Consider the following 16,305-nt stretch of genomic DNA (forward strand, 5'->3'; position numbering starts at 1 on the left):
ATGAAATCTACTTAGGTCACCCTCATTTGTTAGTCAGTTGCCATAATTAAAACTACTGACGTCATGAAACCATTGTTTTTGGCACCCAAAACCAACTCTTTGATTTTAAGGTTCTGCCGACACCCAGACATAACTTTTTGATGATATTATGGACCGTAGATGATAAAATCCCCCAATTTCTTGAAATTGTACATTGAAGAAGATTATCCTGAAACTGTTCAGCTATTTTTTCAGACCTTGTTCACAAAGAGCTGAACCTCAACCCATCTTTGCAAGTGAATAACTGAGCAATTCAGGTAATCTCCTTCTCAACCCAATCATGGCACCCACCTGTTCCCAATTAGCCCGTTTATGGTGGGATATTCCATCCAGGTGTTTGATGAGCATTCCTCAACTTTCACTGCCTTTTTTTGCCATGTGTTCCAGATTTTTTTGGAACATGATGCAGCCACAAAATTAAAAATGAATGATTATTTGCGAAAAACAAAATATATGAGTTTAAACATTAAATATCTTGTCTTTGCAATATGTACAGTAAAATATAGGTTGAACATGATTTGCACAGTTGTATTTTATTTTTTGTAATAACAACATCCCATCTTCTTTGGTATTGCATATACAGTGAAGAAAAGTATTTTAACACCCTACTATTTTGCAAGTTCTCCCATTTAGAAATCATGGAGGGGTCTGAAATTTTCATCGAAGGTGCATGTCTACTGTGAGAGAGATAATCAGTAAGACTAACTTGTAACATGGCAAAGACCAAACAGCTGTCCAAAGACACCACAGACAAAATTGTACAACTCCATACGGCTGCAAAGGGCTACAGATAAATGGCCAAGCAGCATGGTGAAAAAAAATCCATTGTTGGAGCGACCATTAGAAAATGGAAGAAGCTAAACATGACGGTCAATCTCAATCGGAATGGAGCCCCATGCAAGATATCACCTCATGGGGTCTCAATGATCCTGAGAAAGGTGAGGAATCAGCCCAGGACTACACGACAGGACTTGGTCAATGACCTGAAAAGAGCTGGGACCACCGTTTTCAAGTTGACTGTTGGTAATACGCTCATATGTCATGGTTTGAAAAAAATGCATTGCACAGAAGGTTCCCCTGCTTAAACCGTCATGTCAAGGCCCATCTTAAGTTTGCCAATAACCATTTGGATGACACAGAGGAGTCATGGGAGAAAGTTTTGTGGTCAGATGAGACTGAAATGGAACTTTTTAGTTAGAATTCCACGAACCGTGTTTGGAGAAGGACGAATGATGAGTTCCATCCCAAGGACACCATCACTACTGTGAAGCATGGGGGTGGTAGCATCATGCTTTGGGGGTGTTTTTCTGTACATGGGACCGGACGACTGCACTGAATTAAGGAGAGGATGACCGCGGCCATGTATTGTGAGATTTTGGGGAACAACCTCTTTCCCTCAGTCAGAGCATTGAAGATGGGTCATGGCTGGGTCTTTCAACATGACAATGACCCAAAGCACACAGCCAGGAAAACCAAGGAGTGGCTATGTAAGAAGCATAAGGTTCTGGAGTTGCCGAGCCAGTCTCCTGACCTAAACCCAAGAGAAAATCTTTGGAGGGAGCTGAAACTCCATGTTTCTCAGCAACAGCCCAGAAACCTGATCAAGAGAAGATCTGTGTGGAGGAGTGGGCCAAAATGCCTCCTGCAGTTTGTGCAAACCTGATGAACAACAAAAGGAAACATTTTGACTTCTGTGATTGCAAACAAACAGTGCTGTACCAAATATTAACATTGGTTTTCTCAGCTGTTCAAATACTTATTTGCAGATGTATCACACAAATCATTAAAATCATACATCGTGATTTCTGGATTTTTCTTTTGATTATCTCTCTCAGAGTGGACATGTACCTATGATGAAAATTTCAGACCCCTCCATGATTCCCAAGTGGGAGAACTTGGAATATAGCAAGGTGTTCAAATACTCAATTTCTTCACTGTATATATACAGTGCCTTGTGAAAGTATTCAGCCCCCTTGAACTTTTCAACCTTTTGCCACATTTCAGGTTTCAAACAAAGATATAAAATAAAATTTTTTATAGGCCAAATCTACAAAAGAATGATTCACAAATGTATCCAGGTGTTGGAATGTCCAGACCTGAATCCAATCGAGAATTTGTGGGCAGAGCTGAAGACTGCTGTTCACAAACGCTCTCCATCTAACCTCACTGAGCTCGAGCTGTTTTGCAAGGAAGAACAGGCAAGAATTTCAGTCTCTCAATGTGCAAAACTGATAGAAACATACCCCAAATGACTTGCAGTTGTAATTGCAGCAAAAGGTGGTGCTACAAAGCATTCATGCAAGGGTGCTGAATAATATTGCATGCACCACTTTTCAGGTTTATATTTGTTAAAAAAGTTTAAAATATCCAATAAATTTCATTCCTTTTCATAATTGTGTCCCACTCATGACAAAAAAAAAAAAATACATCTTTATGTTTGAAGCCTGAAATGTGGCGAGAGGTTGAAAATTTCAAGGGGGCCAAATAGTTTCACAAGGCACTGTGTGTGTGTGTGTGTGGTGTGTGTGTATTGAAGACTATTTTACTTTTATTGAACTTTCATTATTTGCTTAAATATGACCTTATACATTAAATCAACTGATAAAGTGTTGCCCAATTGCTCATCAGACAAGGATGTGTGGTGGAGCCGGTGGTTGTCCTTGATCTTTGTATGCAGAAAACCGGCTGGCGCCATCCTCCTCTCCCAGGCGTTGCCGTGGAGACGAACGACACAAGATAAGGAGCGGAATGTTACCATCCCATCCCGGCCCAGGACCAGACTGCGGGGGTCAGCCACTTTTACCATGGACCCATACATATAAAAACCTTGTGTTACTGGGCAGCTTTTGTCTTCTTCTTTGGCTATCCTGCCAGAAGACACACGTCTCGTGTGCAGCAGATACCGAGATAAGACCCGGACGTCTGTCTGGCACATTCCTTTGTAATAAATCAATTTGCTGTTAACTTTTTCTAATCATTGGTCATACCTTCCTCGACTCGTGAACATGTGTAGGGTCCAAACTCGCAAATTCCTACAACTTGGTGACCCCGACCGTAAGTCGAGGGAGGTCGACGAGCGTTGGTCGTCCACAGATGAGATAAAGAGAAACATATGAGAAACATAGGAGTGTTATATGGACAAGTCGAACATGGTCATCTCTACTTCTGACTTCTCCAGGTCGCGACCAAAACCAAAGGTAAGCAGAAGTCACTTACTGTCAAATTGTGCATATTGAACTGCCTAAATTTGAGAAGTCATTGGTATCAGATTGTTCATGCCTCATATGAGTTATTGAGAATAAGAGATAAAGAGAAGTCGTATATCCCGTCGTAGCTGAATATATTGTAAACAAAGAATTGCACTGTGAGGTTCACTTGTAACACCTAAGGGGAATGGAATCCCTTAAAAACAAAGGGTTTGCCGTCTGTTTGAGCCTGGGACGTCGCAAGGGGTGTACAAAAAAAAACGAATAGCATAGGGTAATTTGTTGCGCGATAGGAATTCGGTTGGGTTTAGGCGAAGAAGAGTGACCACTAAATTAAAGAAATGCTCATGGATGGTGAATTTAATCATGAATGTGCTGAATATAATCCAACTAAAGATTAAATATCCATTGAAATTGAGCAGCAAATGATGCTTAATGTTGACAAAAAGAAACAAGATAAAGAAAGGAAGCGCGCATTAGAATAATGGCAAAAGCACAATTTGGGTAAAATTCGCGATTCAGACAAACTGACGAAGTTATAGGACATTGACAGAAACTATGTAAATGTAATATAAATATAAATGTAAAAGACTATGAAAGACGTAAGCAACATATTAGATAAGGGCTCATGGAACTTAAAGAGGTGAACAGAGAAAGGCGCACTGCGCATTTAATGATGGTGACGGACATTGGAACAGGACCAGAAAACTATCCGAGACGGCTGGTAAGGTGGCATGTGACGTTGACTGGCTTCAGCCCTCCCCGCGACCCTCATGAGGATAAGCGGTAAAGAAAATGGATGGATATTATATTATATTATATAACAAGCAAACAAAACGCTACAAGGTTGAAAACTCTTTTTATTCCTCGGGCTTTTTAGAATATATCCACTATTTGATCATATAACTTGCACTGTATGCGGTTTTAATTGCTTTTTAAAAATATTTTGTAATTTTTATTGTTTTTATCCCGTTTTAAATGTTTTATCTGTTTGTTTTCAAACTGCCTTTAATCATGTAAAGTTACCTCGTGCAATGAAATGCGCTATAAAAATACATCTGCTTTGCTTTACAATGATGCCTATGACAGAGGTTCTGGCAGGTCCAATATACAAGCCATTTGATCTTAAAGATGTTAATTGTCTTTCTGCTAACTTGTCTCGTCTCTCATCTGCTGGTAATGCATGGCTGTCTGGTTCTGTGGAAACTTTACAGGGGTATACACTCTGCATGGGAGACTGGAGACAAGCAGCATCTAGATCATGCACTAGTATTGAACACCGAGAAATCGAGAAAGACAACTGCAGGTATGCTTAACGTACCCAATGAAATCATACTGAGAGCACACTTCGAGCGTCTGGCCGCAGTTATCAGAGAGAGGTTCCCCACTCCTGTTGCAGCCGCACCCACTTCTTTCCCATATGTTAAATGATGCACTTGAGCACTTGACTAACTGTACTAAACTTTGGACTGAATCGACTGGACATCACCCTGGACAGTCTGGTTAGGAGGAGGCTATGTGCAGGACTGGGATCCTGGCAGGTCTCCTTGAACCAGTACAGACAACTCTTAAAGCTGACCCTGACCTCCTGTCCAGAGATGAGCCTAGATTTAGACGACACTTAGTGCATCACCTCAAAATTTATTTTAGCCAACAACAGGGTAATAATGAAATTACTAAACTCCAAAAAAAAACTTCTGAAATTACAAGTAGCACAGGCAAGACGGAAAAGGTCCAAAACCACACGAGATGTAATTTTTTGGCAGACACAACCACCTAGACAGGCAGGTGGGTTCTAGGGTAATAGCCGGGGTGGATACGCAGGAAGGTGTGGAGGGGTCGGGGGAGAGTGCAACATCAACGTGTTCAAGGGTGTTTTGGTTGTGGTTCTCTCGATCACTGGATTAAAGACTGTCTTACAGCTCTCCACCTCAAGCTCCAATGCAAGGGCGTGGTGGCTGGTCCAACAACTGAGGGGGCCAAGGCAGAGGCAGAAATAACAGCTTTGCCCACCCTGGCAGCAGAATGGACAGCAGCAGGTTGGACAGTACCACAATGGGTGCCCAGGAAGCCAGGGTTCTGGCGATGCAGGTGCCAAGATCCCCATCTCTGTTGCTGAGCGAATGTGAACACTCTTGTTGACACAGGGGCAACACACTCCTCACTCAACATCTCGCTCCCGGACACTTTATTGTCACAACAGACTGTGCAATTGATGGGCTTCTCGGGGACTCAAGAGTCCTTGCAATGGACTCAACCCCTACCGACAATATTGGCTGGAAAGACCTTCCACCATTCATTTATAAGGCCGGCAGCTGACACAGTCTGCCACTCTGGATAGGTCTTATGACACCTGTGAGTGAACCAACTCCAACTGTGGACATTTATTGGGCCCGACTTGAAACACTGCTCAAACCTGGTCTCATACATCAATTTCTGTTGTGGAAGCCCTGGTTAAACACTCTTAGGGCTTACCAGCCTCCACTAGATCCATACCATTGCACACTATATTCCGACCTCAACCACGATCTAGTCCAAACATAAAAGGTGATGCTTGGGAGTCAGTACCCCACATTTCACTCACTCTTTCTCCAGGACACGAGGCCCGACAGCTGGGAGCTATGGTGAAACTGACTGACTCAAATGACTGACTGGGAGGACAGACCACTCCCTAACGTACAGATCTCGAAATCGACATATGCATACTGCATCATTATTCCTGACACACCTCCGACAACTAAAATCACAATATTAGAACACGAGACCCTCACTAGAGAACACGGACATGACTACTCTGACCATGACAACGACGAGTCAATGCCTAAAGTGCCTAAATTAGTTTGGCTCTCCGAACCCTTTGATGTTGGACATTGTACAAAGACACCAGACATTAAAATCAATTATTCTAGGATCTCATTTTTACAGACCTCAATATCCTTGACGCACAGCTGCTAACCAGGGGATGGAGGGCACTCTCACTGGCCTGTGGAATTCTGGAGTCTTGGACACATCCACCTCCCCGTGGTTTACATCATTCAGCAAGGTTTTAAAAGCTGATGGTCACACTTATCGTATGACACATGATTTGAGAGCCGTTAATGATGTAACGACCACACCACTGTTACCTCTACCAGACCACCACAGAATGTTGTCTACCATCACATCTGGTTTGAAATACTTTAACGATTAATTTGGCAAATGCATCCTTCTGTGTCCCACTTGCACTCGAGTGTAGACACTTGTTTGCATTCAGATATCAAGGACACAATTTGCAATACACCAGGTTGCCACAAAGCTTCAAAAATTCACCTGGAATTTTTAATCAATGTTTGAAATCATTGCTGCGGGATCTACAACTCCCAGATGGATGTAAACTCCTGATGTATGTTGATGACCTCCTGTTGGCAGCCCTAACAGCAGAGTTGTGTTTGTCTCTAACTAAACTTGTTTTGCTTCGTTTGCATGAGCTGGGATTCAAAGCTTCCAGAAAGAAACTTCAGTGTTGTCGCAAATTGGTGACCTTCTTGGGCAGAGTGGTGTCCTCTGAAGGATCCACTATGTCCTCGGGGCATCGTTTTTCTATTCTACAGATTCTCTTCATCCACGTGCCAACCTCAGACTAACGGCAGGGTTCTGTTCAATGATGGTTGCTGTTACCGTAAGCTAAATGGCTCTTTGGCTGCGGCGGCTGCCATAGTGGAGCAGCAGCCCTCAGGTGAATTTTTAACTGTTACCAATTCCGTACTCTGTTCCCTAAGCCCAGGCAGTGGAAGTGCTCCCAGTCTGTCTCACACTGGAACTGCCGGTCGGACAATCTGTCACTGTCTATTCTGACTCATCTTACGCTGTCTCGGCTGCTGTGTTGGACCTGTCTGCCTGGAAACGGAATTATTTTAAAACAGCCAAAGGTACTCCTATTCCACATTTGACACTGATCCAACGATTCGATAAAACCCTGGGCAAACCTTCGGAGGTGGCTATCGTCAAGGTCCCTGGTCACTCCAATCCACCTCAACCACAGCCCTCGGCAATAATGCTGCCGACTTGGCTGCCAAGCAGGCTGTGGGCTATGTCCCACAGATGCTTGTCCAATTATCTGACAAATCCTCTCCTGACCTGCCCAAACCTCCGTCTCGTAGTGAATTGGTTAAAATACAGCACAACGCCTCTCCTGAACAAAAGATATTCTGATTGAAACCCACTCTATTGCTCATACTGGCCCCAGAGCCATGCTAACCAAACTTCACATATGGTGGAATCCTAAAATGTCTGACTTGTGTCATGCCTACTGTTGTGACTGTAATATTTGACAGCTACACTATGTTCACCCCACACTTAGACCTTTGTCAGGTTCATTTGACCCACCCACCTGGCCCGGTGCGGAACTGGTCATGGATTTCACAGACATGATCACGCCTGTTCAAGGTAAGCGCGACCTTCTTGTTTTTGTTGACACCTTTTCCGGATGGCCTGAAACCTACCCCTGCACTCGCGAAGACCCCATGTCGATAATGAAAGCTTTGGTGAACCACTGGATTCCAACGTACGGTTTCCCTGCTCTCATCACAACGGTGCACATTTCACATCCACACACCTCGCTACTGTAGAGAAGTGGTTAGGGTTTTGCCCTGCTACAGACTCTTAATTGCAGTTTTATTTTATTGCTTGTTGTTGTTTTATTAGCCATGATTCCAACAGATAGTCCGATTGCTTTTCGGACCAAGAGAGGGAGAGCAGGAATCTATGGCATTCTTATTATTGGTTTAATGTTCTTGGTATTTTTATCTGGGAAATCGCTCAGAAATACCCCATACCCACAGCCACATCAGTGCCAGCTGTTAGCATAACCCACCCAGAAAATATTTATCACAGAAGAAGACTTGTATGATAAACAAAGCCCTATCTGTTGATGAGGGGTTTAGGGTTTTGACAGGCATTAGCGCAGTAATCAATAATTGGTTACTAATGGGAGAACAAGCGGCTAATAAAGCCCTGAGTGACTGTGTTGTATCCATGAGACCTAGACCTTTGTTACGTGTTGTTTCCTCTTCTGTCAACTCCACCTGTGTTCTAGATCTTGTGAAAAATTATGTGGCGACTAAAAATGAATGCAAAATTTGGGATACTGCCCACCCAGTAACACCAGCCCAAAAGAACAAACCTGTGTTTAAGCGTGCTGTGGCACGCCAAAACTTCACCTGTTTTCCTTTAAGATAATGGTGCCCCAATTGACAATATCTCTGATGATCAGTGTGCAGAGACCCAGGAAACACCTTTCTTCCAACCTGTCAGCTATACTTATCTGTGGTGGTGGTGCGGAGGGGACCGTATCGTCGACCGCCTCCCGTGCAACAGTATGGGCAGACGTGCACGAGTAACTTTACTTTTGCCTATTTCCGTTGTTCCTCTCACCCTAGATGATCTGGCGGTTGCTCCTGAACACTTCAATGAAGCTCTTGGCCTATTACACCGCTCACGTAGATCCAAACGTACCTGGCTCGGTGCTGACGACCCCACCTAAATTGGCACTTTTGGCATCCCCCGTCGTGTCCCAGACGAGTATAAACTGACTGATCAGGTAGTTGCCAGTTTTGAAAATATATATGTAATTTCCACTCTTTCCCTGTTACTCCTAACGAAAATGTCGACCGCATCAATTACACACATTATAATGTGCAACGTTTGGGCAATTTCACCTTTGAAGGACTTGAAGCTGCGCATGAGTAACTTAAAGCTACAACTATTATGGCTTTCCAAAATAGAATCGCATTAGATGCACTGTTGGCCGAGAAAGGAGGTGTTTGCCGAATAACACACAACCTGGCAGACGCATCACGAAGGCCGTAGATGGACTTAGAACCCTTGCTAAGAAAATGAAGGAACACTCTGGTGTTGACACGTCAATGTGGGATAACTGGATGAATATATTTGGTAAATGGAAGGGTGTAATTTCATCAATCTTCATCTCTCTGGCTGTCTTCACTTCTATTTTCACCCTCTGTGGATGCTGTTGCATTTCTTGTATATTCTTTCTCTTTTAACCCGTCTGATTGAGAAGACGACTGGTGCCCTAGCTGATGGCCGTGGAAATTATCTCCTCATTAGACCCCCGCCCCGGCACACTCCTCAAGATTTTATTGTTGCTGTCGCTCCCCCTGAAAATGATACAAAACTTCCACCGCTTCCTGATTGTCATGATGTTGACATGCCCCGTGATTGGATTGGCCCTTCTGTTCTACTGATACTTTTTACGTGATATTACTTTTTTAGAAATGTTTTGCTGTTTTTGAGTTGTCTAGTACTTTCCTGCAGGTTTAAAGCTCATGGGTGTTCTGAATCATGAGGCAATGCACTTATTAAAAGGTATGCTTGGATGATTAGAGAGGGTTTTATGCTTTCCATATTTCTTGAAGGGTTACTTTGGGGATTTTCGTGATTGTTTTTTGTGATCTATTTTATAGATCAAGAGAGGGAATGAAGACTATTTTACTTCTATTGCACTTTCATTATTTGCTTAAATATGATCTTATACATTTAATCAACGGATAAAGCGTTGCCCATTTGCTAATCAGACACCGATGTGTTGTGGTGGTTGTCCTTGATCTTTGTAAACAGAAAACCGGCTGGCGCCATCCTCCTCTCCCAGGCGTTGCCGTGGAGACAAACGACACCAGATAAGGAGCAGAAAGTTACCATCCCGACCCAGGCAGCCACTTTTACCGTGGACCCATACATATAAAAACCTTGTATTACTGAGCTTTTGTCTTCTTCTTTGGCTATACTGCCAGAAGACACACGTCTCGTGTGCGGCAGATACCTAGATAAGACCCGGACGTCTGTACTGCACATTCCTTTGTAATTAATCCATTTGCTGTTAACATTTTCCTAATCATTGGTCATATCTTCCTCGACTCGGGAACACGTGTGGGGTCCAAACTCGCAAATCCCAACAACTTGGTGACCCCGACCATAAGTCGAGGGAGATAGACGAGGGTTGGCCGTCGACAGATGAGATAAAGAGACATATGAGAAACACAGGAATGTTATACGGACAAGTCGAACGTGGTCATCTGTACTTCTGACTCCTCCAGGTCGTGACCAAAACCAAAGGTAAGCAGAAGCCTGTTTACTGTCAAATTCTGCATATTGAACTGCCTAAATTTGAGAAGTCATTGGTATCAAATTGTTCATGCCTCATATGCGTTATTGAGAATAAGAGATAAAAAGAATACGAGATAAAGAGAGGTTGTATATCCCGTCGTAGTAGACTTATATTGTAGACGTACAATTGCACTGTGAGGTTTACCTGTTACACCTAAGGGCGATGAGATCCCTTAACAGAGGGTTTGCAGTCGGTTTGAGCCTGAGATGTCACGAGGTGGCGGACGAAAAAACAAAATAGTATAGGCTAATTTGTTGCATGATAGGAATTCGGTTGGGTTTAGTCGAAGAAGAGTGACCACTTAATTAAAGAAATAATCATGGATGGTGAATTTGATCATGAATGTGCTGACTATAGTCCATCTAAGTCCACTGAAGACATCTGAAAATGTTGTTTTGCATTGCTTTTTTCTTTTATTCCATTAACCCTACCTCTAGTTGCAAGTTGATTTTGTTTTTACGTTACGTACTTTCTGTGCAAATGAAAAAACATTTTCCCCCTCATTATTGCTTGTTTAATGTTACTCTGCAGTTTTGTTTGTAAAAATAAATAAATAATCACAAAAAACAGGTTTACAAGGCTGGGGGCCGAGTTACCACAGATACGGCAATGCAATCCCAGCCAAGCATACTCTACTAGGCTAAAGCATATATTTTAAGCAAAAAATAAATATATTCCTTAAATTATTTAATTATATAAAGTATTTAAACTATACATGTATTTCTACTGTACAATTTATTATCAGGAAACGCTAAAAAAAAAAAATCACTTGAAAAAAAAAATTATTTTCCATTAATTCATAATGGGAAAATGTGCTTCAGTTTTTAACAAGCCCTCTGGAATGGATTGTGTTCGAGGACCAAGGCACCACTGTATAGCCACTCAATAAAGTTATGGGAAAGAGTAGTGGAGGCTAGACTCAGGACAGAATTAAGTATTTGCGAGCAACAGCATGGTTTCATGCAGAGAAAGAGTACCACAGATGCATTATTTGCCTTGAGGATGCTCATGGAAAAGTGAAGGGAAGGTCAGAAGGAGCTACATTGTGTCTTTGCAGACCTAGACAAAGCCTATTACAGAGTAGCAAAAGAGGAACTGTGGTACTGCATGCACAAGTCTGGTGTGGCGGAGAAATATGTTAGAATAGTAGAGGACATGTAAGAGGCCAGCAGAACAGTGGTGAGGTGTGCCGCTGGTGTGTCACAAGAATTGAAGGAGGAGGTGGTGGCACACACAAAAAGCATTTTATATCTTGTCTCACTGTCTGAAGTCAAATCAGAATTAAACCTCTCCTGTTTCAAGTCAGTCAAGATCACCAAAATTATTTGCCATATTTTTCGGATAATAAGTTACAGTTTTTTTTCATAGTTTGGCCGGGGGTGCAACTTATTCTCCATAACGACTTATATGTGAAATTCTAAACACATTATTACATCTATCTATTTTCACACTGAAAACCGTAGGAGGGCGCTCTCGGCCCGTGTATCTGGACCTGCTACTTCTGTACTTCTGAAAATTCAGGATTTCAACATTAGCTGTAACATGTAACAACTGAGAAGGACTGAAGAAAAATGGCGTTGAAGAGAAAACCATATTCTGCAGAGTACAAGCTGCAAGTAGTGAAACATGCAGCAACACTAAGCATCTGGATGGCTTCTTTAGAGCACGAAAAGCTCTGCTCGTGATGTATCTATAGCATGCGCCCGCACATCATGCCACAGTTAAAAAATAAATGGAATATTTTCAACTCCATACCTGCTATCAACCCTTGGAGGCTTGAACCAAAATACTGGAGCCATTTGATATCGCCATGAATCGCAGCTGTAAAGCAGTCTTACGTAACCTGTGGGAGCAGTGGATGACGGATGGAGAGCACAGTTTCCAGATGAATCCGCCATGCAACTTTCCGGGAAATCATTGAATGGCTCGATAAAGTATGGGCTTCCGTGACAACCAAAACCATCCTGTCGGGATTCAGAAAGGCTGCAATAGGATGGTTGCAACAGCAACTGACAATGAGTTTGACGTAAGCAACGCACAAGAGGAAGCGCCACATCTTCTACCTCCGGAGTTCGCAGAGTTGATGAAAAGTGACACTGAGGATAAAGATTGCTTTGGATTTTAGTGACCAGATGGTTTTGATAAACTTCTTAGTATGTTATTTATGCTATAGTTATCAGAATAAGTCTTAAGATGTTATGTTAAAATACCAGGCACGTTCTCAGTTGTGTCATGTAAAGTAAGCATAGCGTTCAGCCTGTTGTTGCCTCTATTCTAATTTTATTTTAAATTGTTTGTCATTTAAATTTTAAACGACGTGTCTGTTCTTGGTGTTGGATTTTACCGGGTGGATACAGCCAGAGGGTGACATGGGTCCCACTCCCATTGTGCTCACCACCTTTGAGAGGGGTTGTGGGGGTTGGGTGCAATGTGAGCTGGGCGTGAGCTGAAGGCGGTGACCTTGGAGATCTTGGCTGTCAACTTATCATCACCTGGTGGTGAGTTGGCTCCAATGGTTGGGGAATATGCCAGTCTGACGTGGCAGGCCCAAACATATTGTGAGGGTCTGCTGGGATCGTCTGGCAGATTCCCCTGTCAAAAGTTTCAACTCCCATTTCCGAAAGATCTTTGGCCATGTTCCAGGGTAGGCAGGAGACATTGAGTCAGAGTGGATGATGTTCTGTGACTCCATTGCTGAGGCAGCTGATTGGAGCTGTGGGCATAAGGTGTTCGGTTGCCTGTTGTAGCGGCTGTCGAGATTCAGCGCCACTGATTCATTCACGCTATCATGGTGCCACAAAAGCCTAACTTCTGACGGCTTTGATCATATCCAAAAGTTTTACTTTTTGCCGATCGTCATCAGTGTCCTCTTGCCAGATGAGGTTCGACTGGAATTCCCTTGGACTATGATGTTCGCAGGTGATATTGTGATTTGCAGTGAAAGTAGGGAGCAGGCGGAGGAACAATTAAAAGGATGGAGGCACACACTGGAAAGGAGAGGAATGAGGATTAGCCGAAGTAAAATAGAATATATGTGTATGAATGTGAGGGGTGGAGGAGGAGGAGTGAAGCTTCAGGGAGAATAGATAGCAAGGGTGGATGACTTCAAATACTGGGGTCAACAATAGAGAGCAATGGAGAGTGTGGTAAAGAAGTGAAGAAACGGGTCCAAGCGGGGTGGAACAGTTGGCAGAAGGTGTCTGGTGTTCTATGCGATAGAAGAGTCTCGCTAGGCTGAAGGGCAAAGTTTATAAAACAGTGATGAGGCCGGCCAAAATGTACAGATTAGAGACAGTGGCACTGAAAAAACAACAGGAAGCAGAACTGAATGTGTATATATGTACACATAAGTACACACACACACACATGTATATATATATATATATATATATATATATATATATATAAAATCTGTCACTTGGTCAACTTTAAAATTATAATTATCATCATCATCATAATATATGGACAAAATCAATCTTTTTCACTTCATCTTAATGAGCTGGAAATCATGTGAACATCTCTGATTTTCGATCTTGTGATCGGATGAGGACATCCCTCATTCAAACGTCTATAAACTATTCATGAACTTTTATAGAAACATTTTAAATTTAGGAGTAAAATGTAAAAACAACAGAAATGACAACTGTGGAAGGAATGTGGCATGATTCAAACTGGAAACTCGAATTCGCTGAAACTATAAACTGTTAAATTGGTTTAAATTTTGTGTAAAATAATTGCTTAAATGGCAGACAACAGCATCTCTATAAACTGTAATTGAAAATACTTACCCCACTCCGTGAGGAACTCAGCAGCATATCTGTAGATGAGATTCATCACCTCTATGACCACAGCATAGATAATCCCAGGAATAAACAATAGTATTGTGGTCCAGAAAGTAGGCTCTCTATCATGAAGCATCAGAGTCCATCCTTCCATCTCAAAGTAAATCATCATGACATAGAGGGAAAGGTAGAGACAGAGCAGGACGAAGGGGAGGGACACAAGATAGATCCGGAGTTGCCGCTTGGCACTGGGGTATAGAGGCTCTTCTCGTCCTGTCACTGGGTTAAACCCAAGAATGCCATGGAAACCAGGCCGTGGTTCTTCAAATACCTTTTTTCTGCTCAGCGTGCCCCAGTGATAGGCTAGAGAGGCACTGCACCGCTTCCATAACTAAAGCAAAGCAAAGAAAATTTATTTGTATAGTGCATTTCATACATGCAGTAACTCAGTGCTTTGTATTATTAAAAATATTTGAAAACAAAGAGATCAAATTTAAAATGAGATAAAAATAATTATATATATATATATATATATATATATATAAAGTACAATTAAAACCACATACAATGCAAGAAATATGACTAAAAAGTGGAAATACTCTAAAAAGCATGAGGGAAAAAAATAAGTTTTCAACCTGGATTTAAAAACATTTACACTTAGGGCTGACCTCATCTCTGTTGGCAACTTATATGGCAACTAGTAGAGGAAAGATCATCACAGTCGTCAATAATACAGTAGTGTCCAAAATAATAACAGTCCAGTGTGGTCAACCAGATTGTTCCATCTTTTCAGTAAATTTTGTATTGCTTCATGGGAAACAAGTTACCAGTAGATGCAGTAGATTCTCAGAAAACCAAACCCAGCATTCATTACATACACACTTTTAGGCTGTACAATTTGTAAAAAGGGGTTGGTTAAAAAAAAAAAAAAAGTTTGCTATTGACTTTAAAAATGCAAAACTATTTTGTACAACATTTTTTTTGTTTTCAGGTTTTACCAATCTTTTAAATCAGTGGTCCCCAACCTTTTTATCACTGCGGACCGGTCAATCCTTGGGGTGGGGTTGTCTTAAATATTGAATATAATAAACATAAAATAATAATATAACAATGAAAGAAAAAACAAAAAATAAATGTGGAAAAATAGACCAGAACCAGCAATTCCACATTTATTTAAATCTAAATACATGTACACAACAGTTAAACTTTTTTTTATTATTAAACACTCCATGAATACTATTTTTCAACAGCTGAAATAAATTTGTCAGTTTGAACCATCTCCAACTGTTGGCAACCACAATCCTAACACTCTTTGACTCTGGTGCGCTATAATAATGCTTAAGCAACCCTTCAAAATAAGATACAGATACGTCACGAAAATGAATTTTAGTCCATGAAAATTTTATCTCACCATCATGCTAAATCATTGGGAGTCCTGCAACAAGATGGTCCCATCTGGGGGTAACGGGAGACAATGACACCTGACACCTTGTCGTCGCTCACGGTTGAGTGGGCCATGCCGTCCGTTGCATTGTTCATCACCGATGTTGTCTGCAGTGTTGTTCATCGCCGATGTTGTCTGCGGTGTTGTTCATCGCCGATGTTGTCTGCGGTGTTGTTCATCACCGACAGCATTGGCGGCGTTGTTCATTGCTGAGGGCATCGACGATAGACAATGCCACAGACGATGGCACACTCAGCCACGAGTGACGACAACGCGATGAGCCACCTCGGCCGAACCTATGATCGGCTCGTCACGGCCGGGCCGCAGTGGCTCATCCCGCCCGGGCCGCAGCATTGTCGTCGTTCGCGGGTGAGTACACTACATACTGTCATACTGTCGGGGAGTCCATTGTTCCCTTGAAGTGATCCGCATATCATCTCAATATGGCTCGAAACGATAAGGTAATATTGCCCTGGCCATTTCATTCGATTGTAAGATGTTCTCTTCTTTGAAAAGAGCTTCCATGTCTGAAGGGGAGTCGGAAAAATCTGAAAATCTCTGTTGTTCCTCTCCCATAGCAAGTGGCACTACATGTTTTCACTGGCGAATGTCCCAGTGTGACATCAGCTGATGACGTTGGAGGCAATATGCACCATTTCGATATCGAGTGAC

General features: G+C 42.2%; 1 protein-coding gene and 1 long non-coding RNA gene across 13 annotated transcripts in view; one reads left to right on the forward strand and one right to left on the reverse strand.

Annotated features, from left to right (window-relative positions):
• Positions 1-16,305, reverse strand: part of ano10a (anoctamin 10a) — a 127,762-nt gene that overhangs the window by 52,264 nt on the left and 59,193 nt on the right. For 11 of the 12 annotated variants that reach the window (XR_009795107.1, XM_061820624.1, XM_061820622.1 and 8 more), the window contains 2 exons: positions 14,196-14,580; positions 3,027-3,077 (listed from right to left, as the gene is read on the reverse strand). Coding sequence is in view for 11 of the 12 variants with exons in the window: in XM_061820624.1 (XP_061676608.1) it covers positions 3,027-3,077; positions 14,196-14,580 (436 nt within the window). In the remaining variant the exon portion in view is untranslated. The remainder of the gene's footprint in view (positions 1-3,026; positions 3,078-14,195; positions 14,581-16,305) is intronic. The other variant, XM_061820617.1, reaches the window with a different exon arrangement.
• LOC133501131 (uncharacterized) lies at positions 3,084-10,976 on the forward strand. The gene is made up of 2 exons (XR_009795109.1): positions 3,084-8,823; positions 9,861-10,976. It is a non-coding gene; the product is annotated as an uncharacterized LOC133501131 (long non-coding RNA).

This window comes from Syngnathoides biaculeatus, chromosome 5 (genome assembly GCF_019802595.1).
Source record: "Syngnathoides biaculeatus isolate LvHL_M chromosome 5, ASM1980259v1, whole genome shotgun sequence".
Classification (NCBI taxonomy): domain Eukaryota; kingdom Metazoa; phylum Chordata; class Actinopteri; order Syngnathiformes; family Syngnathidae; genus Syngnathoides; species Syngnathoides biaculeatus.